Genomic DNA, 25,644 nt, shown 5'->3' with positions numbered 1-25,644 from the left:
GGGGTCCAGCCCACTGCTGGGGGTCTGGGCTCGCAGGCAAGACGCAGGCAGGGGTTTCACCAAGTGCCTTTACTATAAAAGTGTCGGGTTATGTACAAGAGAGGTGGGCGGCTGCGGGAGCGTGAAGGCAGGTTGCTTAATGCATTTGTTTCCCCTTCCTGGCTCTCCAGGGGCTGCAGCAGAGCCCTCCTGTAGCCGAGTCTGTCGGGGGCGTGCCAGGCAGCCCCCAGCCTGCCCGGGGTTGCACGGGCAGAGGCAGGAGGGTGTCCCCGCGACGCAGACCCTCTTCCAGCGCGTTGTGGTGCGCAGCGGGTGCCACAGCGCCGTGCCAACCCCGTGGCTGATGCTGCTCAGTGGCCCGGCCGCGGGGGGCCAAGCCAGGTGCTTGCCCCTTACCCGGGCAGCCATGACGAGGCCAGCGGAGGCTGCGTTGCGGCAGCAGCAGGCAGGGAGGAGGCAGGCAGGCAGCGCAGGGAGGGCAGCGAGTGCCATCAGGATGCAGGGCTGTGGGGGCTGGAGTAGCTGTGGTCCCTCCCGGTGCCGAAGGCAAACATGGCACTGTCCACCTCTATCTCAGCATCCTCTGGGCACCGGGGGGGAGGCCGGGTCAGGCCCGCAGCGGCTCCCCTTCCCTGCCCACCCTCCCTCTCCTCACTCACCTCCCTCAGAGGGCTCCGAGAGCTGGGACGAGTCCAAGCTGTCAGCGCGGGCCCGTTCTTCGCCGACGGGTGAGAGCAGCCGCTCCAGCTGCCGCCGCAGGCTCTGCTGCCGGTTACGTAGCCGGTCCTTGGCCCTCCGTGCACTCAGCTCCTGCTCCTCCAGCCTCTGCGGGGATCGGGGGAGCCCTGAGCGGGGACCCGAACTGACCGCGGCAGGAGGGCCCCGAGCAGCCACATGGTCGCCCCCCTCACCTGGATGTGAAGCCGGGCACGGTGCAGGAGGCTCAGCGTGGTGGGACGGGCCGGCCCCGCGCCCACGGGCACCTGCTGCTTCAGCCGCTCCAGGCAGCACCGGAGCTGGGCTCTCCTGCGGGGGGACGGGGTGGGGGGGACACGGCGGTCAGCCCCGAGGCGTGCGCGGCCGCCCCGCCGCGCCCGCCGCTCCGCGGTACCTGTGCTTCTCCAGCGCGTTGTGCACCGACCTGCGGGAGAGCCCCCGGTGAGCAGAACCGGCGCTACCGCTGCCATCCCTCCGCCCCCCCCGCCCCGCCCCGCTCACCTGCCGCTGCCCGCGGCCCGGCGGGACCGCGCGGGGCAGAGCGAGGCGTAGCCGTGCTCGGCCTCGGCCAGGCCCCGGGGCCCGGCCCCGCGCTCCCGCCGCTCCAGGGCCTCGGCCGCCTGCAGCAGCACCTGGATGCTGGTGGCCGCCGGCTCCATGGCTGGGGGGGGGGGGGGCGGGGCGTGGCAGGGGGAGCCGCGCGCTGATTGGCTGCCGGGCGCCCCGCGGCGCTGACGTCACCGCGGCGGGGAAACAACTTCGGGCGGGAAAGCGCGTGCTTCAAATTTGAATCGGCGGGAGGGCCACGCCCCCCCGCCAGGCCACGCCCCCCGAGGGCGCGCGCTCCCCGTCCGCCCGTGTCCGTCCCACGCCCGCCGTGGGCCGTGTCCGCGTTAAGCCGAGCGGGCAGCGCGCCGCCGTGCACACCCCCACTGCCACCAGCCCGCTCGGGAAACCCGCTGCCCGCCGTTCCCCACCCCCCCACCCCACCTCCCCCGCACCCACGCGTGTCCCCGGGCCGCTGCAACCCGCCCCCCCCGCCCCGAGAACTGCCGCGTCCAGCGCCACGGAGCCCGGCCAGGCGGGTTTAGCTCTTTATTAAAATCCATCGGCTGGAGGCGGTGGGGAGGGAGGGGAGGGGAGGGGAGCGCCGGGCCCCACGGGTGAGGGCCAGCCTCGGGGCACGGCACGGCCCGGCCCGGGCGGCCCCGGGCACCCGCCGTCATGTGAGGGCTGTTTGCACCTTCTCAGGCCGGGCCCCGGGGGCGGGGGGAGACTCTGCCCCGGGCCCAACAGCAGCCAAAGTTCACCTGAAAAAAAACCACCACGAAGCACATTTCCAGCCCCGGGGGGGCAGGTGCGCTGCGGCAGCGTGCGGCTCACCGAGAGCGGGGTACGGCCGCAGCGCGTGCGGTGAAGGTGGCCCCGAGCCCACCGCGGCCCCGGCCCCGCCAGCGTGGGGCACGGGCTGCCGCCGTGCGTGGGGGGCCCTGCCACCACGTGGGGGGGTCCTTGCCCCCATGCCCACCTGGCCCCGAGGGGAGTTGTGGGGCCGCAGAGCTGCCCAGCAGCCCCAGAGCAGCCCGGATTCCCCCCTCCCCGGCCTTCGGCCTCCTGCGGATGCAGACCCGGCGCGGGGGGCTCTCACTGGCACGGGGCGCGCCGGGGCGCGGGCGAGCGGTGCGCGGCATAGCAGTGTGTGCAGACACGCACGGGTTTCGGCTGGCCGTAGTGCGGCAGCACCGCGGTGTGCGGTGAGCAGCGGGCGCAGAAGATCTGTGGGGAGAGGGCCGGAACGGGGCTGAGCCGAGCCGGGTCCCCAGGGGGGACCCCGCGCGTCCCTGCCGGGCCCCCTCCTACCTTCCCGCAGCTGCGGCAGTGGTGCCTGCGGCGCAGCAGGGTGAAGGGCGAGCGGCAGGCAGAGCACTGGCTGCACGTGCTGTCCGGCACCCACTCGGGCAGGCGGCGGGTGCCTGCTGGGCAAAACACATCAGTAAAAGCCCCCCACCCCCTCCCCCATCATCGCCCCGGCCCCAGGAATGTTCCCGGTCCCTTGGCTGGACCCATCCTCCTGGGTGTCCTGTGGCTGCTCTGCTGAGCCAGCCCTCGACAGGACATGGCAACTGTCCCCATGCGCCTGGGGCTGCCCAGGACAGGCAGACACCCCCCCAGGCAGGATCAGCGCCAGCCTCGCACCCTGCCCCAGAGCCGTGGCACCCCGGGCAGCCCCTTACCTGCCCTCCGGAGCCCGGTCGCCTCCTCGGGGCTGGAGCACAGGGGACAGTCGGCCACACGAGGAGCATCTGCCACACACGGGTCACCGTCCTCTTCCCCTGTGGGGACAAGGGCTGTGGTGTTCCGGCCAAACCAGGGCTGGGCTCAGCCTCAGGGGGCTGGGCACCGTGGCTGTGTCGTTCCCACACCTGGGGCTGCGGCCTTGTCTCACCAGGGCTGGGCGATGGGGCAGGGCAGAGAGGAGAGGTCCCCCGTCTCCCTGGGGGTTACTCACGGCTGGCACTGGGCTCCTCTGAGGGCTCCGCCTGCGAGGCGACGATCTTGAAGACTGTTTTCAAGATGCTCCGCAGGTCACTGGCAAAGTTGGTCTGGAGCTGATCAGCCACCCCTGTGCCGGGAGGGTGGGGGGTCAGGGTGCTGGGGGGGGGGGGGTCAGGGTGCTGGGAGGGGTGGCGAGGGGGTCACTCACCCGAGATGCAGACGAAGAGGGTGTGCAGCATGTCCTTGGCACTGCCATAGCGAGAGCGCAGCTCTGAGCAGTGAGCACCTGGGGTGTCATCGAGCCCCGTCCCTGGGCTGCTCCCGGGGGGCTGGGGGCTGCACAGGGGGAAGGTGATGGTTACCCCAGGGGTGAGGTGAAAAATCCCTATCCCAGTGGGCGGGGAACTGCCATCTTGGCCCCACTCTCTCCCTGCCACGCACCCCCACCGCCGGTCAGTGCCCGGATCATCCACTGTGCCGGGAGGTCGCAGGCACATCGTGCATGTGGAGGCTGGTGGGGTGGCACAGGGGCCCTCCAGGAAACCCCAGGGAGCAGGGGGCTCCCCTCTGGGCACAGCTGCCCCCCAAGCTGGGGGGGTGGCTGGACCACAGGGATCCTCCGGTTCGGCTGTGCACAGGCTCCTCTCCAGCAGGCTGAGCTCCTCCACCGACAGCACCCGCAGCAGGTCCCTGCAGCGACCGGACAGCGTCAGCCCCACGTCATGGCCCCAGTGGTGCCCCACTGCAGGTGCTGGTGCTCATCGCCCCCCACCACATACCTGATCTTCTTCAGGAGGTTGTAGAAGGGGCTGAAGACGCGGGACATCTGCTCAGGGCTCCGCTCCAGGCTGAGGGGACCCTCGGGGTAGATGAGGAGGCCGCTGCAAGGGGACAGAGCCCAACACAGGTCAGGGGGTTGCCCGGGACCCCAATTCCCCAGGGGGAGAAGAGGCTGGTACAGGGCAGGGAGCACCCAACGGCCCTGGCCACCCCCTTCTCCAGGGGGCCGCACCCACCTGATAATGGCCAGGCGAGGGATGGTGAACATCAGCAGCGGTTCGTAGCCATCGATCATCTCCTGGGTCACGTAGCCCAGGCGCAGGGCTCTGGGGGGACACACCCTTACAGTGGGGCCAAGCCCCAGGACACTGCCCCATTCCCGGGGCTGGGGTCCCTGCCACCCCTCCCTGGCACACAATACCCCTCACCTCTCCACCGTCTCACAGAAGAGCACAATGATCTCCTGCTGCCTGTAGATCTCCTCGGGAGACTTCACTGCCACCAGCGAGGACACATAGCTGGAGAGATGGGGGGACCGTGAGGCTCCTTTGTCCCTGGCACAGCCCCCCCCCTCACCCCAGCACCCTAACCCTGGCCCCCACCTCAGCTCAAACTCCGCGAAGAGCCGGTCGAACTGGACGAGCACAGCCCGGACGGGCTCCGGGTAGGAGCTGGGCTGGCTCAGGCTCTGCTCCCGCAGCACCGTCCGCACCAGCTCCAGGCTGCACAGCAGGTTCCTGGCCTGGGGCCGCAGCTGCGCCCCATCCGCCTCCTCCACCTCCAGGAAGGTCCCGGCCAGGAGACACTGCCAGGACCCGGGGCCGTCAGGAGCCAGCGCCTGGGGCCGTGCAGCCCCTACCCCCAGGGTCAGCCCATGGTGGGGTGTGCCACCCTGGCTGGCACCCGTCGCCCCCCAGTTTGGGGAGCCGGACCCCACTGCCCGCCCCAGGACAGCATCCCCGGGCTCACCTCGGCGGCAAACAGCATGTGGTTCCCCAGGTTGTCCACCAAGAGCTCCTCGGGGAACTTGACCAGGTAGTCGCGGCTGTGCCGCTGTGTGGGGATACACTCCTCCATGATCCGCTCCAGGACGGCCAGCAAGTGAGCCTGGGGAGGGCAGGGACGTCACCCACGGCCACCCGGGGGGACCGGGGTCACACCGGGCTCCGGGCTGCCCCCGTACCTGGCTGAGGTGGAGCTGGTTGAGGAGCACCAGGTACTGCTGCGGGTCCAGCTCGGCATCCAGCCCGTTGATCTCAGCCACCACCCGCGTCACCCTCTCGTCGGCAAAGAAGAACTGGGAGAGCAGGCGGGGGTCGGAGCGCTGCGGGGGGAGCAGAGGGGCGATGGCGGGAGCACCCCATGGCTCCGGGTGCTGGGCCAGAGGGACCCCAAACCTCCCATGCCCGCAACTTGGGGCGGGGGGGCTGCTGGGGTTTGGCTCCCCTTTTGTCGGTCCCCATGGGGCAGTCCCGGGTCCACAAACACCCACTCGGGCAGGTACGTGGGACCCCCACGGCGGCTCCGGCTCAGCCGAGCTGTGCCAAGGGCAGGCGGGGAGGCAGCGGCCCGCGGCCGAGCCCTCCCGGGGAGCGCCGCCGTCCCCACCCACCCGTGCCTCAGTTTCCCCGGGGGCAGAGCAGGATGAACAAGCTCGGCCGCATCCCGGTAGCGTGGGCACGGATCCGAGCGCGGCTGTAAACACCGGCCCAGGTGAAAGGTCTGCGGGGAGCCCCCGGCGGGGAGCGGGCAGCCCGGAGGGCCGCTCCTCGCCCCATCTCTCCCCCAGACCCCCCCGCGGGGACGGGGGGGATGGAGGAGGCCCGGGGGGGCGGGGAGGCGGGGATCTCCTCGCCCCGGGAGCGGGCGGTGCCGGGACGAGCGTTGAGCTGCCCGGTCCTGCCCGATGCTGCCCGCACCCCCCGCCGCACCTCCAGCCCCGGGGCCGGGCACCGCTTCCTCCTCCCGCTCCACCTCACAGGGCCCCCGCCGCCCCCCCGCGCTACCCGGTGCCGGCGGAGCCCTCGGGCAGCCCCGACGGGGCGGGCGGCGGCTCCGGCGCGACCCCCCCCCCCCCCGCTCTCACCTTGGGCCGGCGCAGCCAGCGGCGGAGGGCGGCGGGCAGCATGGCGCGCCCCGCAGCTCTGCCGCCGCCCGGCTCCCCGCGCCCGCCGCTCGCCGACGGGGCGGGCCGGCACCGGGCACCGCCCGGGGGCGGACCGGGGCGGTGTCCTCCCAGCCCCGGCACCGGGACGACTCGGCGGAGCGGCCCCCGCCCGGCCCGCGGCGGGACCCGGGGCTTTCCCGCTGCCGGGTGGCGGGAGGCGGCCGCCGCTCGACGTGACCGGTTCTCTGTGACGGGGCGGGCAAGAGCGGGACCCCCTGTGCGGCGGTCAGGGTGCCCAAACGGCCGCCCCGCTTCCCCCCTCCCAGTGTCGCTCTCCGGTCTCGGTTCCTGGATCCAATTCCTGACTGCAACCCCCAGGCTCCCAGTTCTCCCCTCCCGGTGCCCGGGCCCTTCCAGTTCCCTGGATCTTCCCTCCCGGTTCTCCTCTCCCCACAGACGCCCAGGGCCCAATCTTCCAGGGACAGGGACACCCCAGACACCTGGCCTTGCAGCCCACCTAGCCCCGAGTATCCCCAGGCTGGTGGGGGGGCACCGGGGGAGGCACCCGCAGGCACCTGCCTGCTCTCTGCTGCATGGCGTGGGGTGCTGCAGTGGGAGGGGGACAAAGCAGCCCCTCGGTGGGAGCAGAAGGGGCCGGGCAGCTAGGGAGGGGGCCCGGGGAGTGCTTGGGGTGCTGGGCACAGCAAACCGCCCCAGCTGCTCCTGTGCCACGCCAGACCTGGCACTGCTGGCCACAGGATGTGGGTGCCGATAATTCAGGTGGCTGAAAGCCTAATGGGGTGGATTCATGGGTAAAAAATTCACCGAGGACGATTAAATAAACACGGTAGCACCACCTTGGCTTGAGGAAGTCCCTGAGTCACAGCGGCCCCGCAGCGCCCAGGCTGAGCCGGCCCGGTGCGGGTGCAGCTGACGCTGGGGCTCCGTGTGACCCCACAGCCTCCGGCTCTGGTTTTGGCCGGGCAGCGTGTCCTGCCTCCTGCGGCTGGGGGTCCCTGCATTGCACAGTGAGCCTGGAGCCCTGCCTGTCCTGCAGCTGCGGGCAGTGCTGCCACGCCATTCGGGGGGGGGGGGGGCACAGTGGGCTTTTGTTGGCTGCCAAGTCCATGCGTCCCCGTGTCACCAGCACCATGCTCTGCCCCACCACAGGAGGGCAGCTCTGGTGATATGAGATGTGGTACGGAGCGATGCCTGGCCTCACACACACCAGTGCCACGATGGGGGGCTTTGGGGTGGTGTGTGGCACTGAGGCTGGCAGGGGGGCGAGGGACTGAGCTCTTTTGGGGGGACACCCTGGGGGGCACCCCAGGGCTGAGGGACCTGGTGCACTAGGACTGCACAGAGGGGCAGCAGAACCCCGCAGGCAGCCTGGGGTCAGGTAGCAGAGGGAAAGGTGGGGCAGTGGGCATGGCGCTGCACGGGGGGAGCAGGGGAGCCCTGCCTGGATGGGGTCACACAGCTCCAAGGGTTCTGTGGTGCTGAGCACGGTGCTGCACGGCCAGGAGGCACCCAGGGTACAGGAGAGCACCGCTACACGGGGATGGGGTGCAGACAGGCTGGAAACCCACACATGTGCCATGGGCTCTTCCACCAGTGGGAAGGCCAAGGCAGTGGGCAGTATGCTGCCCACCCCCACTGCACTGGGGTACCCTGTGCCAGGATTGGGGTGCAGGGGAGCTGCAACCAACACGTGGGTCCAAGGCTCTGTGTCTGGGCTGATGCTGTGTTGAAGATGCCATGGTGCTGAGCATGGTGCTGCACAGCCAGGATGCACCCAGGGTACCGGAGGAGTGTCGTTACATGGGGATGGGGTGCAGAGGTGCTGGGAACCCACGTTTGCACCCCGGGGTCATGCCAGTAAAGCCTGGGCAGCATGCTGCACAGCTGCAATGAACTGGGGGTGCCAGTGTGCCAGGACTGGGGTGCGGAGGAGCTGCAAAGGCACGTGTGGCTGTGTGTCTGGGGCTGAGGACACCGCAGCGCTGGGATGCACCCGGGGTACCCCGAGAGCTCTGCTGCACGGGGGCGGGGAGCAGAGGCACTGGCACCCACGCGTGCATCGTGGGGTCTTGCACCACCAGGAAGGCCGGGGCAGCGGGCAGTGTGCTGCTTATGCTCCATGGGGGTACCGGTGTGCTAGAAATGGGGTGCGGGGGAGCGGTGTCTGGGTCTGGGACGCCCCGAAGGCACCGGCGGTCTTTAGGACCCGGGGAGTTGCGGGGGGGGGGGGGGGGGGGAAGCAGAGCCGCGGGGCGCGGCGGTGCCGCCACCTCCCCCCGCCAGGGGGCGCGCTGTCGCGCGTCGCTGCCCTCTCACAAGATGGCGGCAGCGGCTTCACCTCTCCGGGCCTTTCCCCCCTCCCTCCTTCCCCCCGGGCAGGGGCCGGACGGGCCGCGCCGCCATATTGGCTGTTGTCCTGGCTGCGGCGGGCGGCGGGCTGTGCTCGCCATGACTCGCAGGCGGAATAAGGCAGCAGCAGTAGCAGCAGCAGCAGCGGCGGCAGCAGCAGCAGTGGCGGGTGGCTCCGGGCCTCGCCGTGAAAGGGTGGGGGGTTCCGACGCTGGTCCTCCTCCACCGCCGCCGCCACCGGAACCGCCAGCCCCGCCTGAGGTGGTGGTGGCGGCGGGCAGCAGCGGGGAGCCGGGCAGAGCCGCCGCTCAGGTACCGGGTTAGGCCCTGCGGCGGGGAGGGGGCTGTCTGAGGGGATTTCAGTCAGTGCGGGGATAGGGCAGGGCTTGGAGGGGGGGGGCGGAGGCCCTGCCCTATCCCTGCACCGATCCTGGCCTCGGAGCATCCCTGAGGCACCCCGCCCCTTGAGGCCCTGGTGCCCCCCATCTCTCTCTTCCCGTTTTTGGAGGGTCCTCTGCGCCTTCAGGGGTGGTGGTGGGGGAGCCCCGATGGAGCCGTGTTGCTGGGGTGCACCTTGGTGGTTGTGGGGGCCCACGCTGAGGTGAGGGGGGGAGGTGGGAGGTGAAGCCCAAGCCCTTCTCTGGGGGGCTTGGCTGCCTTGGGATGTGGGGGCCACTTTTTACAGCGTCCTGGGGCGTGCGTGGGGCTGGGATGGGTACGTGGGCAGGGCCTGACCTTGGCTTTGCTGGGATGGATGTTGGAGCCGGCTCGTGGCCTTGGGCTGCGGATGTGTTGAGCTGCAGCGGCACTTTGGGATGCTTCTGTTAGATGGCCGGGGTGTTGGGGCTCCCACTGGTGCATAGCGTCCTTGGGGGGCTCATCTCTCCCAGCAGTTAGGGAAAGCTAATCTCAGCCTTTCCTGGGGAGGGTGGATCAGCCAGCGAGCCTGTCCCCCAGCATTGCATGCTACTCCCCCTGGCACGACCAGCAGTCTTCAGCAGCATGAGAGCAAAGGGCCCTTCCAGCCCCAGGGTCTGTGTGCCCCTTACTCCGTCCCTGAGCAAAGGGAGATCTTGCAGGTCTGCTCAGGAGACCTGTGTGCACTCTGTTGGGCTGAGCCCCGGGCTCGGGAACGGGCGTGCTCACCCGGGTGGCGTGGTGTGCTTCAGGGGGTGTTCCCACAGCCCCTTCGTGCAGGAGGGTCCAGCCCTGGCATGGGGCGATGGCATGGGGCGATGGCAGGTGGCTCGCGCATCTGCCAAACAGGCTGTGGGCCGGCTCCCGCGCCTCCCGCTGCTTGACATCCCTTGACACGCCTGGCTGCTGCTGCCTGCTCCGGGTCGCGGGCAGGGAGCCTGGGGGTGGGTCCCGGGTCTGGATGCACTGGGTGGGTTGTGGAGAGCCGTCCTCTTGCCTGCTGAGCGCAGCGGTGGCTGCGTCTGCCCCTGCTGAGACATGGGGTGGCCTGGGAGCCCCCTCCTCTCTGTGGCCAGCTGGGCGGGCGGGCAGCGGAGTTGTGCCCCCATCTCCCCCTGCTCTCCTTGGCCTCTGACCTTTGCTTCACCTTGAGCCTGGAAGACGCCATCTGTTTCGCAGCAGCAGTTCAATGTGCGGCTCATTGTTGCGGGGCCCAGCCACGGCAGCAGACAATGGGGGCCCCCTCGCCCGCGCCATGCTGGGCTCGTCACGGCTGTCACGCCTCGGGCGAGCCTGCGGGCTGCAGGCCGGCTCCTGCCTCAGCGCCGGGTGGGAAGCCCCAACCTGGCTGCCCTGTGCCGGGAGAGTGCGAAGCAGCGCCGGGGGCTGCACCCCACCCCAGCGCATCTGCGCCGCCGGCTGCGCAGAACAAAGAGGCGGGCGGGAGGGCCTGGGGCTCTCGGGTAACGCGGTGGGGGGTCTGCGATGGGCAAGGAGGGAGGGTTGTAGCTGCCAGACCCCCCTTCATATCCCTGCATGGTGATTTCTGTGAGGTTTGCTTTGCCCTGCGAGTCCCTTTCGTCCTGCTGTACCAGAGGTGATAGCGGGAGTTGCTGGTGGCCTCCCATCCTTGTTTGGTGGTGGGGCTGGCTCTTTAGCATGGTGTGATCTTCCCAAGGGTCCAGAATGCTCCCAGCTGGCATATGGCAGCAGATGGGAAGCCCAAGGCTGCTCTCCTCCAGTGGGAGAAGGTGCAGTCCCACATGTAGCCTACAAGAAATTCTCTGGTTGGTGTCAGTGTCCCGAGGTCTCGTTTGCTGCCTCATCTGCCCCGTACCTGCGTCGACCTGGCGCCCTGCTGTGCAGTGGATCACACCTGGGGTGACTCACGGTCCGTGTGTCCTTCTGCAGGTGCTGCCCACCACCAACCAGTCAGTGCAGACGTGCTGCCTGCTCTGTCACCGGGAGCGCAAGGACTGGGGAGGGCCATCCCACAATGGGCTGGTTTCCCCGGGCGAGAGGCTGCCACCAGACTTTGTGCCAACGCTTGTGCAGAACCTCCTGGGAGAAATGCCACTGTGGATCTGCCAGAGCTGCCGGAAGAGCGTGGAGGAGGAAGAGCGGCGGGCAGTGCAGGAGCAGGCCCTGGCGGTAAGCGGTTACGGAGCTGGGGTTGGAAAGGCCAGGGCTGTAGCTCCCAGGACCACGGCGCTGACCGCCCTTGACTGGGTGTGTGGGTCCCCTTCCAGCTCAGAGCTGAGTGCCTCAGACATCCCAGCCTCGCTGCTCCCTGCAGCCATGCTGCCCTCCGTAGGGCTGTGGCCGCCTCCTCGGGGACACCGCGGTGGGGCAGAGCGTGGCACCACGGAGGCTGGGTTGGAGCTGCCTGCCTGGCGAGGCCGGTAGTGCCGCTGCTTTTCTGCCATCTTCGCTCCGTTGTGTGTTGTGCCGAGGCCCCCAGCCCCGAGGCTGCTCCCTGCTGTTACGCTGGGTCTCCCAGCAGCGGCAGTGTGTGCGAGGGCAGGTGCCTGCCTGTGCATGGAGCTCAGGGGAAGAGCAGCTCTCTCCTGCTTGGCTTTATTTAACCCTGCCCTGGTTTGAGCAGGACCAGAGCAGGCGTGTGGCCTTTGGCACGATGCGGCTGTGCTGGCAGGGGCCCTGGGAGCCAGGCCGTGTTGCTGTTGGACAGACGGGCAGTTTGCCACCCCTGCAACAGTGACAGGAGTGGTTCCTGTCTGCTGAGCCCCTGCCTCAGGGCAGTGGTGGGGGTCTTGGTGCTGTTTCCCTGGGGCCAAGGGCCTCCCCTCCCAGCCCGCTGCTGCTTCACTCTGTGTTTTCCTTGCCAGGTCTCGTTATCCCACACATCCTGCAAGTCGCAGTCTTGTGGGGGTGGCTCCCACTCCTCTTCCTCCTCTTCCTCCTCTTCTTCCTCGTCGTGCCACGGGAACTCAGGGGACTGGGACCCCAGCTCTTTCTTGTCTGCTCACAAGCTCTCGGGCCTCTGGAACTCGCAGCACACCAACGGGGCCGTGCAGGGCAGCCCCCTCGGGGCCACCCCTGCTGCACTAGGTGAGTTGAAGCCAGCCACAGGGTTGAGCAGAGCTTTCTGCCTGGTCCTTGGCTTAGGTGTTTTCCTTGTGGGGCACCCAGTTGGTGGGCAGGGGTAGGCAGCCTGGGCCTCTGAATGCCAGTGCCAGCAGGATGCCTGGGTCCCTTTGCAAAGGCAGAGGTTGCTGGGAGCTGGCCCTAGCTCTGCTTTCCTTGCAGGTGACAAGCACCCTGGCCTTGCTCTCTCTCCAGAGTGCGCCAGCCAGGCGCCTGCCGCGGCGCCGGGGCTCAAGGCCTGTCCCTACAGCCACGCAGCCTCCCCCACCTCCAGCAGCGCCGCCCCAGGCTCGCCTCTGCCTACCTCACTCGACTTTTGCAAGACGCTGCCGAAACAGTTCAAAAGCATGTGCCGGAGGGCCACCCCGCCAGGTGTGTGCCCAGGGGCAGGGCCGGCCTTATCCTCCTGGCCTGCTGCTCCACGCAGCCCTCGCTGCCCCAGCGCCTTCCCCTTGCTCTGCTTTCCCTGGGGCAGGGCTGAATCCTGTGGGGGAGACAGGGTGCTGCCAAGGCCCTTGCAAGCAGGGATGGCTTCTAGCCCGAGCACCCTGCTGCCTAGGGGGAGGGCAGGGTTTGTCCCGCGGAGAAGCGACCTGTGCAGAGGTGGTGGGTGGCTCTGAGCTGGGCCCTGGCCCCCGCGGGATAGCTAGTGTCTGACTGTCTCTGCACCTGCCCCTCTGCAGGTGAGGCCTTCCACTCCTCAGAGCATCATCAGCACTCGGACCTCACTGCTCCTCCCAACAGTCCCACCGGCCTCCCCTCCCAGCCGCCAGCGCTGATCCCCTCCAAGCAGACACCTGCCCATCCGGGGCCCTTCGGGTCCCCACCCCACGTCCCGCTGGGCACCTCTCCGCAGTCTGCGCTCTTCCCTGCTCCTAGCGCGCAGGTGGCAGCCCCGAAACCGGCGTCAGAGTCCCCTCCCGCTGGCACGGTCTCGCACAGCCCAGGGTCGTGTAAGAGCCCTCACCTGCCCCCTGCCAATGTGCCGCTGCTGAAGATGCCGCCTCCGCTGCCGGGCTGCACTCATCCCTGCAACGGGCACTGCAGTACGTCACTCATCCCTCCTCCCGCCTCCCACCAGCTGCCCAGCACAAACAGGTGAGTAGAGGAGCCCTGCCTGCTTCCAGCCTCTGTCCTCGCTGGGCAACGCACCCTTTCTCCCACCCCTGCCTGCGGATGCACTTTTCCCTGTGGAGGGACCGGCTGCCCTGGCTTGGTTGTGTGGAGAGCCGCTGTCTTTGCGGGCCAGTTCCGCTGCTGCAGACCCCTGGTTTCTGAGGGTTGAGCTCTTTTTCTCCCCATGTGTCTTCTCCCTGCGGTTGTCCTTTAGTACTGTGGTGCAGAAGAGACTGTGCTTGCTCCTCCTCCAGCTAAAAGACCCAAAGGAACCACCCGGTCAACCTGCTGTTGGCCAACAGGACCTTTGTCAGTGAGACCCGTCGGGCAGCTGTGGCACTGAGCAAAGGTCCTCGAGAAGATGAAGCCTGTGGAGTTGTTCTGCTCACCTGCTCCCCTGGCCCTCTCTGGGCTGCCTGTGCCCTGGAAGAGAGCACGCTGAGTCGCGGGCGCTGGTTCCTCTCCGCTGATTAGCGCTCCCTGCGGAGGGCCAGCCGGGTCCCGAGCTGGAGCTCGAGGAATGGTGCTGTGGGCCGTGCCCTGGCCTCCCTGTCTCTGAGCTGGGTAGTCTGTGCCTGTGGGAGCCGGGCCTGCCTGCACGTGGGGATGTCTGGCAGCTGCATGCAGTTCCAGCGTTTCTCACCTGTGCCCCCAGTGAGTACCGCTCCCTGCCCTGGAATCAGCTTGTGGCCTGGCAGAGGGACTCTGCTTTCTGGAGCTCTGGTGCGCCAGCCTCCTGCCTGCCAGAGGCCCTGGGGGGCGAGGAGCTACAGATGTCTTCTGCCGTGGGCTCCTCTGGCATCTCCCCCGGAGGAGGAGGATTCAGGGGAGGGGGTTTGTCTGCTCTGCAAATCCATCTGCTCGGGCACAGGCTGCCCTGGGAGGGGTGTTCCTACACACATAGTGTGGGATGACTTTTTTTGAGAACCCCCAGGCTCACACTGACCTCTTGCCCTTCTCCCCTTCTCCTCAGGGACCCATCTTGCAAAGGGCACAAATTCCCAAACGGTACCAGCTGCCACCCGCCACAGCCGTGCGAGGCAGACGAGGGGCTCGGGGAGGATGAGGACAGCAGCTCGGAGCGCAGTTCCTGCACCTCCTCCTCCACCAACCAGAAAGACGGGAAGTTCTGCGACTGCTGCTACTGTGAGTTCTTCGGCCACAACGCGGTGAGTGAGGGGCTGGTCTGCAGCCACCCCCGGTCCTCGCGCTCCACTCTGCGGCGGGACGTTACATGGTCCGTGAGCCGAGAGTGCGGAGGCGGGCAGGTCTGGCCGCGGCTGTTCCCTGCCAGTGTGTGCATTCCTCCCGCCCTCCGTTTCCATCCTGTCTCATCAGCCTGCTGGTCCCCTTGCTCCCAACTCGCAGCCACCTGCCCAGCCCTGGGGCTTGGTGCAGCCAGCCAAACCCTGTGGCTTTGTGGTGGAAAAAGAGTTCAGCGGGGGCTGTGCTGACTTGTCTCGCTGAGACCTCGGGGAAGGGAGCGGTTGGGGAGGTTGGTGGGGGACCGGTGTGGGAGCTGGGGCTGCCTGCACGTCACGCTGGCTTCGCGTGCCTGCCCGGCTGACAGCGCTCGCCTTCTGCAGCCCCCGGCCGCTCCCACGAGCCGCAACTACGCCGAGATCCGGGAAAAGCTGCGTTCGCGCCTCACCAAGAGGAAAGAGGAGCTGCCGCAGAAACTAGGGCACAACAGCAGCTCGGGAGAGCCCGCTGTGGACCACCGCAATGTGGACGAGCTGCTGGACTACATCAACAGCACAGAGCCCAAGCCCTTGAACAGTGCCAAGGCGGCCAAGCGGGCACGGCACAAGCAGAAGAAGAAGGTGAGGCTGGGCAGAGGGAGGCGCTGCCTAGGGCAGGCTGCGGGAGGGAGATCAGGGCAAGACTGTGCTCCTTGCAGGGCTTTGCCTTCTCTTCCCTTGTATCCATCTGGTTTCTTGAACTCTGTGTCCTTTGCTGCCCTCTTCCCTGAGGTGACAGTGGGGTCTGGCTGCACGCGGGGCTTCCCCTGCCTCTGTTCCTGCAGAGGGTGGCCCAGCCCTCCCAGGCGCTCTGGGCTATGCTGTCCTACCCGCTCCATGCTGCGGCTGACAAACAGCATGGGAGGGGCAGTGCCATGATGACTCGTGCTGGCAGTGCCGTGCTGGCGCTTTGTGCTCAGAGCAGTGTCCAGCATGCAGCACGGTGGCTGTCGTGGTCCCCACGGAGGACGTATGACAGTTCGGGGGCTGCAGAAGACATGGGGTGGCTGTGCTGAGTGCCGGCCCTTGGGTTTGCTGCCTGACAAAGCTGTTGCAGGGCTACCCCCATGGCCTGCGCGTGTGGCACTGCAGGCCAGGCCACCCGATCCTCATGGCACCTGTGTTGCAGGAGAAGGAGAAAGCCCAGCTGGAGGCGGAGGCCCAGAAGCGGGCCGAGCGTGCCCCCGCAGCCAACCAGGCCAGGGAGCCGGCCGAGGAGAAGCTGCTGGAGTGGCCGGAGCTGGAGCTGGAGCGGGTGAACAGCTTCCTCAGCAGCCGGCTGCAGGAGATCAAGAACACCATCAAGGACTCCATCCGGGCCAGCTTCAGCGTCTACGACCTCAACCTGGATGTCAATGACTTCCCCAAGAAGGCAGCTGTCCTGGAGCAGAAGAACCTGCTCTCCCACCTCAATGGTTCCTCTGACCTGCAGGACATAGACCTGGCCCTGGCCCCACTCAGCCTGGGCCCCGCCAAGAGCCACGCACTGCTGCGGGGTGAGCTGGGTCCCCGATGGGGCGAGGGGCCCGGGGAGCCACCGCCTGCCCTGGCGGCCGAGAACGGAGTGGTGAAACGCCTCAGCGCCGTGCCCAGCCTCTCCCGCATGATCTGGGTGCAGTCCAAGGCTGCAGACTCCACCGTGGATGGCAGCGGGCTGAGCCCGGAGCCCAAGGAGGGACTGCAGCCCAAGGGGCCGGAGCCGCCGGAGCTGGTGCCTGCCGGGAGCCGGCAGCGGAAGAACAAGCGGCAGAGCGGGCAGGCGAAGAAAGGGGAGGGCGTTGCTGCGGTGGCCGGCGGCCAGGCCCGGCTGGAGAGCCCTGGTGCGAAGGGGCAGGTGCTGGGAGCCAAGCACCCTTCCAAGGCCGGCGCCGCAGAGCCGCAGCGGGCGGGCGGCTGTGCCGAGCTGGGGGAGAGCGTCAAAGGGCAGCCCTGGGGCTGCGGCGGCGGCAGGTTGGAGAAGGAGAGAAGCGGCGAGGGGAAGGGCCGGAGGGGAGAGGGCAAAGCCGAGCTGCCAGAGCCGGCGCAGCAGCCGCCGCCTGCCCCGGCTGCAGACCGGCAGCTGCCTGCCCCCACTGCCCTGGGGGGCTCCCCCCAGCCCAAGGGCAAGAACAGGAAGAGCCGGAACAAGGTGGAGAAATCCAATACCTCGATCGGTGAGTGCTGGGAGCGCCGCTCTGCGCCGCCATCCTCCCTGTGACCCCCCCCTAGCTGCCAGCCCCCCGCCGATCCGGCAGCTCTGAGCCTCTCTCCGCTCTTCTGCTTTGCCAGATGACGTGTTCCTGCCCAAGGACCTGGATGGGGCGGAGATGGACGAGACTGACAGAGAAGTGGAGTATTTCAAGAGGTGAGGGGGCAGCCCTGGGGGACCGAGCCCTGCTGGTGGGGCTGGGGGGGTCTGCCCAGAGGGGCTGGTGGCTGAGCAGGGGCTGTCCTCTCCCTGCCAGGTTCTGCCTGGACTCGGCCAAGCAGACACGGCAGAAGGTGGCGGTGAACTGGACCAACTTCACCCTGAAGAAAACCACTTCCAGCGCAGCCCAGTGAGGTGCGGGGGGGGGCCGCCCCCCACCCACGGCCGCTTGCCTCTCCTCACTGTGCCCCCCGCCCCGCGGGCCCCCGCCTCGCCTCGGTGGGGTCCCCTCCTCCGCGGGGGGCCCTGGTGCTCTCCTGCCCCGCGGGGACCCCCGGGGCGCCTCCCCATCCTCCTCCTGCCCCCCCCCGCGGGGTCACCCCGGCCGTCCCGTCCCCCTCTCCGTGGGCGCCTGGCTCCCTGCGCTGCGGGGAAGGACCGTGCTGGACCCAATAAAGAACTTTTTAATTTTTTATTTTATTTAAACCCCGCTGTCTGCTGCTTTCTGCCGCGCCTGGGGGATCCGAGAGAGAGGTGTAGGCGGGGGGGGGGGGGTGGGGAGCGCGTGTTAGGCGCCGCCATGCGCCTTCTGCAGAAGTTGGGCCGTTAAGGCGACCCGTCGGGCCCTGTCCGCGCTCCCGCGCGGGGAGGGGTGTGGCAGCGCGTTGCTGGGCGACGGCGCCCGCCCCGGAGCGTCACTTCCGGCGCGCGGGATTTACATCCGGGGTGGCGCGGCGGTGGCGCGGAGACAGTGCTATGGAGGCCGGGGCGGACAGGAAGGTAGGGCCGGGCCCGGCCTGGGCGGTACTGACGGTCCTGGGGGACCCGGCGGGGCTGGTACCGTCCCGGGCCGGCCTCACCTCGCGTCTCCCCGCAGAGGCAGCGGGAGGAGGCGGCGGATACGTCCGACCTGTCCGGGGAGGAAGATGACGACTATGTGCCCTACGTGCCCGTCAAGCAGCGCAAGCAGCAGATGGTAACGGGGCCCGGCGCTGCCGGGGGAGGGCTCTGAGCCTCCCTCCCGACGCGGGGCCTCTCACTCCTGCTTCCTTCCAGCTGCAGAAGCTGCTGCAGATGCGGCGGAAGGTGGTGTCAGAGGAGGAGCAGCGGGACAGCGGGAGCGAGCAGCGGGGTGACGAGGATGACATCCCCCTGGGGCCGCAGTCCAACATCAGCCTCCTGGACCAGCACCAGCACCTCAAAGAGAAGGCGGAAGGTAGGGGAGCGGCTGGCGGTAGGGCCGGGTGGCTTTCAGGGGGCAATGAAACCTCCTCACTGTTTCCCTCACTCTCCCCCCAGCTCGGAAGGAGTCAGCCAAGGAGAAGCAGCTGAAGGAGGAAGAGAAGATCCTGGAGAGCGTGGCAGAAGGCCGAGGTGAGTGGTGGGAGCTCCGTGTTTCAGACCTGCTTCTAGAGCAGCCTTGTAAACACTGAGGGATGTTCACACCCGAGGTGGACAGATCACGATGGGATCCTTCAGTCAGCATTAGCTGAGACACGTTGCTGTGGCAGGCCCCTAGGCACGGCAGGCTGCAGCATTTGGTGTCCCTGTATCCAGAGGGGCTGTCAGGGGTGCTGCTTTCCCCCTTCTGTCTCCATGCATGGTCTCCCAAATTTTTATTTGGACGTGGAGAGTTTGCACTGACCTCATCAGCTTTGTTCTTGCAGCTTTGATGTCGGTGAAGGAGATGGCAAAGGGCATCACCTACGATGATCCAATTAAAACCAGGTGCGTTTCACAGTACAGAGGTTATCTTCCTAAAAACATTGCTTCCTCATGGCTGAAGAGAACTACAAGCCCTGCAGCCTTGCAGGAGGAGCTCTGCTCTGCAGCCACTGACTTCTCTCTTGTTCCACTGCTTGGCTTCTTCCAGCTGCATGTAAGACTGAAGGCTGTTGAGTCACCCTGGATGTCATTTTATATGTAGTTAAGATTTACTAGAGTATGTTTACATTAAACTTGGAGACTTGAGGTGGATCTTCAGATCTTCGAGGTGATTAAGCTGGAGAAGGAGACTGGGGGAGGCCACAGAGCCAACGCTGCTTGAGGCAGTGTCAGAGAGATGATCGAGATGTGTCCAAAAGATTTTGTTGTGTTCTATCTACCATCCATAGGTTGTTCTCAGCTGTTAGCTTGGGATTTCTTCCTCAGACTTTAAGGAAATGTTTAATGCATGGAACTGGCTTGAATCTGCTCCCGTGCTCACACCACAAAGCCCCTTGGGGTTACCTGTTTTCCCTGGGGGGATATCGGACCCTGACAGGGACTTCCCCTGGGCCTTCATGGGGGCTCCTGGCTCTGGAGCCTCAGCCTCATTCTGCACCACGTTTCTCTGTTGCCTTTGCAGCTGGAGAGCACCTCGTTACATCCTGGGCATGTCGGAGGCACGGCACGATCGCGTGCGCAAGAAGTACCACATCCTGGTGGAGGGGGAAGGCATCCCACCCCCCATCAAGAGCTTCAAGGAGATGAAGTTTCCAGCAGGTGGGCCAGGAGAAGAGCCTGGCAGGGCAGAGGGCAGTGTTTTTCTGGGAAATACGCGTGAGCAAGTGAAGCTGTTGAATCTTTTAACGCTTAGTATTAGTGAAGTCGCAGCCTAAATTCCCAACGGTGGCTGTGTCACCTAGCTGCTGGCCCAAGGGGTGTTTGTCACTGGTGGAAGAGCTGCTGCTGGGACATGAGTGGGAGGAAAAGAGGGAGAAGATTTCAGGTCGTGAATGTGTGTCCCCATTGTTCTCTGACAGCTATCCTGAGGGGCCTGAAGAAAAAAGGAATCCAGCAGCCAACACCCATACAGATCCAAGGCATCCCCACCATGTGAGTGCTCTGTCCCTGTCCCAGAGTGGGGGCGGTTGCTCCCTACAGCCCACCCAGCGGTGTGAACCGGGTGCTCTTCCCTGGTGACGGCTGTGCCCCGTCCCCTTGCTCAGCCTCGGAGGTCTGAGCTGTTCTGTGATGCTCCTCCTCACCATCAGCCCCGTTTCTCTGCCAGCCTCTCGGGAAGGGACATGATTGGCATTGCGTTCACTGGCTCTGGGAAGACCTTGGTGTTCACCCTCCCGGTGATCATGTTCTGCCTGGAGCAGGAGAAGAGGCTGCCATTTTTCAAGCGAGAGGGACCCTACGGACTCATCATCTGTCCCTCAGTGAGTGTCAGGGGCACAGTGACGTGCAGGAGGAAGCTTTTATACTCAGTGGCAATCCCAGATCCTCCCTGCACAGGGGTGTAAGAATAAGTAAGTTTTGTCTCTGCAGCGGGAGCTGGCCCGACAAACCCACGGCATCATCGAGTACTACTGTCGCCTGCTGCAGGAGGATGGCCTGCCCCCGCTGCGCTGTGCCCTCTGCATCGGGGGCATGTCTGTCAAGGAGCAGATGGAGACAATCAAACAGTAAGACCTTCTGGGGTGGGTTTGTGGGGCTGGAGCTGTGTTCTGGCAGGGGACTAAGGAGTGACACCCTGACCCGTTGGCTTCAGAAGGGTGTGGGGGCAATGGTGATGTGCCAAGTGGGTGCTACCTTCCTGATGTGTCGCTGCGTGGGGTGGGAATTTGAGTGCCTGACCGTGGCCGCCTCTCATCCCACAGTGGGGTACACATGATGGTGGCAACCCCTGGCCGCCTGATGGACCTGCTGCAGAAGAAGATGGTGAGCCTGGACATCTGCCGCTACTTGGCCTTGGATGAGGCTGACAGGATGATCGATATGGGCTTTGAGGGGGACATTCGTACCATTTTCTCCTACTTCAAGGTACTGAGCTGGCATGGTACGAGCACTCTGAAGCTCATTCCCTGTACCCGCCTGGTTGGGTGAATGCTAAATCCTTACCCGCACTGTGTTCCCTGTGCAGGGCCAGCGGCAAACCCTCCTCTTCAGTGCCACGATGCCCAAGAAGATCCAGAACTTTGCCAAGAGTGCCCTGGTGAAGCCCATCACCATTAATGTTGGGCGAGCGGGTGCTGCCAGCCTGGATGTTGTGCAGGTGAAGTAGCTGGGAGCTCCCCTGTGCCTGTGCGGGAGGCCAGCACTGTTCATGAGGGTGCTTGATGCATCCCTTATCAGGGAGCTGGGGTTTGTGGCCCTCCTTCCCAAGAGGTTAAGGGTTAGCAAGCAATGGCAGTTTCTCTGTTGCCTGCCTGACTCATCTCTGTGCTTGTTCCTAGGAAGTGGAGTATGTGAAAGAGGAGGCCAAGATGGTGTACCTCCTGGAGTGCCTGCAGAAGACCCCGCCGCCCGTGAGTAGCGCGCTCTGGCAGCGTGGCTGGGGGTGGCGCGGGGACGTGGCTGTGATGCTGCAGGGCTCTGCTGCATGTGGGGCAGGTGTGTGACTGAGCCGTGCTCCACATATGAGCAGGTCCTGGGCCCAGGGCTGTTGTGTGCTCCACTCAGCAAGAGGGAACGGGTTTCCCAGGGGTTGTGCTGGTGCCAGCAGTGCCTGTCCGCAGAAAGGCGGCTCTTACATGGTGCCTGTGCTGCCGCAGGTGCTGATCTTTGCAGAGAAAAAGGCGGATGTCGATGCGATCCATGAGTACCTGCTGCTCAAGGGTGTGGAAGCTGTGGCCATCCATGGAGGGAAAGGTCAGTGAGGGTCTCGGGGAGGCCTGGGCTGTGGTGTGGCCCTGCCAGGGTGGTACATGGCCACGGGAGGTCCCAGCGTGGCAGCAGTTTGTGATGGTGTGAGGAAGGGCTGTGGCGGTTTGGGCTGCGTAGGACCTCTCACTGAGGAAGCCTTTGCTGAACGATCCTTGGCTCTGAGGCCATACTGGTTGCTGCAAGACGCAGGACTGGGAGCTCTGCCCTTGGTGATCTTTTCTGCTGGGCCTCTGCAGATCAGGAGGAACGGACAAAAGCCATCGAGGCTTTCCGGGATGGGAAGAAGGATGTCCTGGTTGCCACTGACGTCGCTTCCAAGGGCCTGGACTTCCCAGCCATCCAGCACGTCATCAACTACGACATGCCGGAGGAGATTGAGAACTACGGTGGGGACTGGGCCCTGGAGGGCGCCAACGAGAGCGGGTGCAGGCCAGCAAGGCTCTGCGCTTGTCTCTGCAGTGGCTGGGGGCAGGGGTGGTCTGTCACGTGTCACTTGCTCAGGCCTGACCCTGTTCTTTTTCTCTGCAGTTCACCGTATCGGGCGTACAGGCCGTTCGGGCAACACCGGCATTGCCACCACCTTCATCAACAAGGCCTGCGGTGAGAAATGGCTGGGGGCTGGGGGCTGCCTGCGGGGGGGCTGCGGCTGTGGGAGGCAGCTGGGAGATGGAGCTGCCTCGGGAAGGGCAGGGGGATCCTGAGCAAGCAGGGACGAGTCGTGATGGCTTGTGGAGGGGAGATGGTGGCGTGGGGCTCTGCCCCCCTGACCCTGCTCGGGCTGTGTCTGCCCCATGTCTCTGCCCCAGATGAGTCGGTGCTGATGGACCTGAAGGCTCTGCTCCTGGAGGCGAAGCAGAAGGTGCCGCCTGTGCTCCAGGTGCTGCACTGCGGGGACGAGACCATGCTGGACATCGGAGGTGAGAGACCCCGGGCTCCACAGGGACCTCCCGCCCTGGGCTGCGGACAGGATATTCCCCTCCCCTGCCCCACAGCTCCCAGGGCAGTTCCTGCCCCCCTCGGTGCTGTTGTTGCCTGGCCATGCGGCAACGCTGGTGTAGCCCCTCTGCTTTTGGGACGGGGGGGCCGCTCCCCCGGTGTGGCACTGCTCCCCCTGACCTCGTCCCTCCTGTTGCAGACGAGCGGGGCTGCGCCTTCTGTGGCGGCCTGGGCCATCGCATCACCGACTGCCCCAAGCTGGAGGCAATGCAGACCAAGCAAGTCAGCAACATCGGCCGCAAGGACTACCTGGCCCACAGCTCTATGGACTTCTAGCCTGGGGAGCACGTTGCCCAGCGCTCGCCCCCACAGGCCTTGGTTCCCTTTCAGCGGGGCAGCGCTGCAGCTGCCCTTGCCTTTCCCAAGCCCAGGGCCCTGTCCTGCGTTGCTGTGGCCCCTTTTCCAGGCATTTGGCCACCAGGGGTGTTGCCAGCTCAGCCTGACGAAGCTCCTGCCCCAGAGGAAACTGTGGAGCTGTGCTGCAACAGCCCATTACATCAGCAGTGTGTTGGGCAAGCAGGTAGCGGTGCCCGAGGGGAGGAGAAGGCCCCAGGTGGGGCGACTGGTCTGTGGCCAGCTGCCTGCTGGCCCTGCCAGCCCCCTGCAGTGGCATGGCCAGGGTCTTATGTTGCTCCTCTCCAAAGCCCCTCGATTCCTCCAGGGCCACGTCCCCCTTACCTGGTTTTGTGCATCCTCAGTTGGTGGCTGTTCCCGTGTCCCCCAAACACACTCCGCTGCAGGCGGGGTGAGGTGGAGTGTGCTGTGCTCATGTTGGGCAGTCCCCGCAGTGCTTCCTGTGCTCTGCCTGTACCCGTTCTGCCCCACTGCCCTTCTGCAAGGGGGAGGGCGGACGGACGGACACCTCCTGTGACCCAGCCTCTGCCCCTCATCCCACACACCAAAAAGGGGAAGTCACCAAGAGAAGGAAGTCTGCCCCGTGCAGTTGCTTTGGCTGTAGCAGTCACATTTTCTCCGCTGCTCGTAGTTCAAGTCCCTCGGTCCTTCCGCTGGCTGCCAGGGCGACTCTGGGCCCATGGAGAGACCGGTGAAGGATGGGATCCTCTATGTGCAGCACTGCAAATTTGGAAAGGTAAAGGGTGGTTTGAGGCTGGGTACAGGGTTTGCCTTGATCTGTCTTGATGCCAGGCCTGGGGTTGGGCCCTCGGCAGCCTGGCAAGGGGCGACTGGGGCCAGAGCCCTCGGAGCCGTCCCGGGGGGCCCTGGGCTCCGCAGCCCCCAGAGCGGGGCTCTCCCTGCAGCCGAGGGGACTCATCCGTGCAGGCACCTGCTCAGGCTCACCCCTGTGTGCCGGGTCCCTCTTCTCGCTTGGTCACCGCGCGATTCGCCATGGAACAATAAATGGGTGTTAACGAGGCGCAGCTCCAGTGTGTGTGTGGGGGAGTGGGGCAGCACGTGGGATGCGGCTCTGTGCCCAGCCCTCTGTCAGCCTGGCCCTGGGGGGCCACTGCCATCTGTGGGGCACCCCTTACGGCTGGACCTGCTGCCCTGGGCCCTCAGGGTGCCACAGCCCTCTGGGCACAGTACAGGTGACACAGTGGGAGTCCCCGCAGGGTCAAGCCAGCTCCAGTGAGCGGTGAGATGGGTGTTGGTGAAGTAGGTCCTGCTGGCACGCTGGCCTTGCCTCAGCGACATCCCCCCTGCCACAGTGAGGTGACCGTGCTCCCGCGGGGGGCTCAGTGGATATGCTGGGCTACGATCACGCTCCAAGCTCCCCGCTGAGCGAGAGCCAAGTCCTGGAGCCCAAGCGGGCAGACTCTGGGTGCGTGGGGCCGGTGCCCTGTGCGTAGGAGGCGGACGGGCTGGCAGTGGTTGGTATTTTAGGTGCTTGGCTGCATCAGGGCGGAGGCTCTGCTGCGCTTTTGAGGTGCGTGGGGGCACGCGCCCCCTCTATCCCATGATGGGCTGGGAAGGTGCTGGTGCCACAGAGCCTCCCCTGGGAGGAAGTGGGCTGCGAGCTGCAGGGCCTGGCCCTGCTCGGCAGATGTGAGGCTGCCAGCAGGAGCCTCAGCAGCTCAAAATGGCTTTAATTTGCATCGGAGTCTGTCCCGAGAACAGCTCAAGAGCTCAGCTGCAGCAGTGGCAGGCCGGCACTTGCAGCGGGGAACAAAGAGCAGGACCTGGTGCTCGGCGAGCCGGGAGCGAGCGTGACTCATCCCGCAAGCCAGGCCGAGCTTGCTGTGGGCAAGGCCCCCCCTCGACCCAGCTTTGGGACTGCCCTGCCCCACAGCCCCAGGGGTCTGCGCTGGCCCCAGCTCTGAGCCCTCCTGCAGCACACAGCGGCTGTAGGCAGGGATCCCCCATGCCCCCTCCTGGCCTCCACGGCTCTTCCTGAGCACTGCTGGCCCCGCATGGAGGGCAGTGCTGTGAGGACACAGCAGGCATCTCTTTGCTGACCCTTTTTTTCCCTGCCTGTGCCCTTCCCATGCCCCAGAGGTCCTGGAGGAAGATGCGAGCCCAGCTCTTTGCTGCCAGCCCCTCCGGCGTGGCCCGCATGGAGAAGTTCGATGTGCGGGATGACGGCACGGTCCTGGAGAAGACCTCTCTGCGGCGCTGCGCCCGCAGGGTGATCCGCCTCTCGGACTGTGTCTCCGTGGGCCCGGCAGGCACCGAGAGCTGCCCGAAAGCCACCGCCGCCTTCTACCTCAACACCACGGAGAAGAGCTACGTGCTGGCGGCTGAGCAGCGGGATGAGTGGATCGCTCAGCTCTGCCAGCTGGCCTTCCAGGTACTCTGGGGTCTGGCATAGCTGGGCCCCCTCGTGCTGCTCCTGGCTCGGGTGAGCCAGGGGCTTCGGGGTGTGTGGGCAGGCAGGGGGGCTCGTGCTGCCCCAGTCCCGGGGCCATGCTCACATCCCTCTGTTTCAGGGTGCAAAGGAGACGGCAGAGAGCAGTGCCAGGCCCCAGCCCAGCCCTGCTGTCCCCATGGAGGAGAATTCCCTCTACTCCTCCTGGCAGGACTGTACGTGTAGGGGCAATGGATAGGGCTGGGGTGGGCTCCGGCTCAGTGCTGCAGTGCTGACCCCCACCTTGCTCTGCTCCTGTAGTGACTGAATTCCCAGTGCTGGTGGTCCGGACGGATGCGGCCACCCGCTGCGGCCTCCACGGGCACTACCTGCTCTCGGCCCTTCCCCAGAGCCTGACACTGAAGGATGCGCAGTCCCGCCAGCCCCTGCTCACCTGGCCCTACCCTTTCCTCCGCAAGTTTGGCCAGGATCAGGTAGGTGCCGCCTTCCCTCCTTGGGGCTGCTGGCTGCGCAGGGCCAATGCCAGCCCCTCACCCTGCCCTCTGGCCCCACAGACTGTCTTCTCCTTCGAGGCCGGCCGCCGCAGTGACTCCGG

At 66.4% G+C, this 25,644-nt stretch overlaps 5 protein-coding genes across 9 annotated transcripts in view; 3 read left to right on the top strand and 2 right to left on the bottom strand.

Moving 5' to 3' along the window:
- Positions 1-54: 54 nt before the first annotated feature.
- Positions 55-1,376, bottom strand: MXD3 (MAX dimerization protein 3). The gene is made up of 5 exons (XM_074883241.1): positions 1,219-1,376; positions 1,112-1,141; positions 912-1,026; positions 660-825; positions 55-583 (listed from the first exon to the last, which is right to left on the bottom strand). The coding sequence occupies exons 1-5, from the start codon at positions 1,374-1,376 to the stop codon at positions 492-494; spliced, it is 561 nt and encodes a 186-aa protein (XP_074739342.1). The 3' UTR covers positions 55-491.
- A 422-nt stretch (positions 1,377-1,798) lies between these two features.
- On the bottom strand, positions 1,799-6,168 carry LOC141949678 (lateral signaling target protein 2 homolog). Of its 2 annotated transcripts, none has more exons than XM_074883547.1 (13): positions 6,080-6,168; positions 5,177-5,317; positions 4,963-5,100; positions 4,596-4,798; positions 4,422-4,511; positions 4,230-4,319; positions 3,993-4,094; positions 3,655-3,903; positions 3,422-3,549; positions 3,227-3,340; positions 2,952-3,050; positions 2,578-2,693; positions 1,799-2,493 (listed from the first exon to the last, which is right to left on the bottom strand). In XM_074883547.1, exons 1-13 carry the CDS (start codon positions 6,119-6,121, stop codon positions 2,362-2,364), a joined length of 1,644 nt encoding a protein of 547 aa, XP_074739648.1. In that variant the 5' UTR covers positions 6,122-6,168; the 3' UTR covers positions 1,799-2,361. The 2 variants fall into 2 exon arrangements, with proteins under 2 accessions (XP_074739648.1, XP_074739649.1); XM_074883548.1 differs by having other exon boundaries at positions 2,578-2,690.
- A 2,334-nt stretch (positions 6,169-8,502) lies between these two features.
- Positions 8,503-17,662, top strand: FAM193B (family with sequence similarity 193 member B). Of its 2 annotated transcripts, XM_074883898.1 has the most exons (11): positions 8,503-8,782; positions 10,799-11,038; positions 11,734-11,956; positions 12,155-12,364; positions 12,676-13,090; positions 14,082-14,277; positions 14,695-14,931; positions 15,479-16,502; positions 16,618-16,693; positions 16,794-16,891; positions 17,574-17,662. In XM_074883898.1, the coding sequence occupies exons 1-10, from the start codon at positions 8,570-8,572 to the stop codon at positions 16,888-16,890; spliced, it is 2,931 nt and encodes a 976-aa protein (XP_074739999.1). In that variant the 5' UTR covers positions 8,503-8,569; the 3' UTR covers position 16,891; positions 17,574-17,662. The 2 variants fall into 2 exon arrangements, with proteins under 2 accessions (XP_074739999.1, XP_074740000.1); XM_074883899.1 differs by lacking the exon at positions 17,574-17,662 and having other exon boundaries at positions 8,545-8,782; positions 16,794-17,181.
- DDX41 (DEAD-box helicase 41) lies at positions 17,418-23,302 on the top strand. The gene is made up of 17 exons (XM_074883910.1): positions 17,418-17,476; positions 17,574-17,672; positions 17,753-17,912; positions 17,996-18,070; positions 18,364-18,424; positions 19,044-19,180; positions 19,441-19,513; positions 19,689-19,842; positions 19,952-20,088; positions 20,284-20,446; positions 20,547-20,678; positions 20,860-20,931; positions 21,178-21,274; positions 21,526-21,675; positions 21,818-21,889; positions 22,096-22,206; positions 22,425-23,302. Exons 1-17 carry the CDS (start codon positions 17,453-17,455, stop codon positions 22,559-22,561), a joined length of 1,854 nt encoding a protein of 617 aa, XP_074740011.1. The 5' UTR covers positions 17,418-17,452; the 3' UTR covers positions 22,562-23,302.
- LOC141949841 (PDZ and LIM domain protein 7) overlaps positions 23,244-25,644 on the top strand; it is a 19,975-nt gene continuing 17,574 nt past the window's right edge. For all 3 annotated transcript variants that reach the window (XM_074883903.1, XM_074883900.1, XM_074883902.1), the window contains exons 1-5: positions 23,244-23,375; positions 24,738-25,031; positions 25,171-25,264; positions 25,350-25,522; positions 25,604-25,643. In XM_074883903.1, coding sequence (XP_074740004.1) covers positions 23,319-23,375; positions 24,738-25,031; positions 25,171-25,264; positions 25,350-25,522; positions 25,604-25,643 — 658 coding nt within the window. In that variant the 5' untranslated portion in view covers positions 23,244-23,318. The remainder of the gene's footprint in view (positions 23,376-24,737; positions 25,032-25,170; positions 25,265-25,349; positions 25,523-25,603; position 25,644) is intronic.

This window comes from Strix uralensis, chromosome 14 (genome assembly GCF_047716275.1).
Source record: "Strix uralensis isolate ZFMK-TIS-50842 chromosome 14, bStrUra1, whole genome shotgun sequence".
Classification (NCBI taxonomy): domain Eukaryota; kingdom Metazoa; phylum Chordata; class Aves; order Strigiformes; family Strigidae; genus Strix; species Strix uralensis.
The sequence above is the reverse complement of the archived record's forward strand: the minus strand, read 5'-3'. Positions and strand labels throughout refer to the sequence as shown.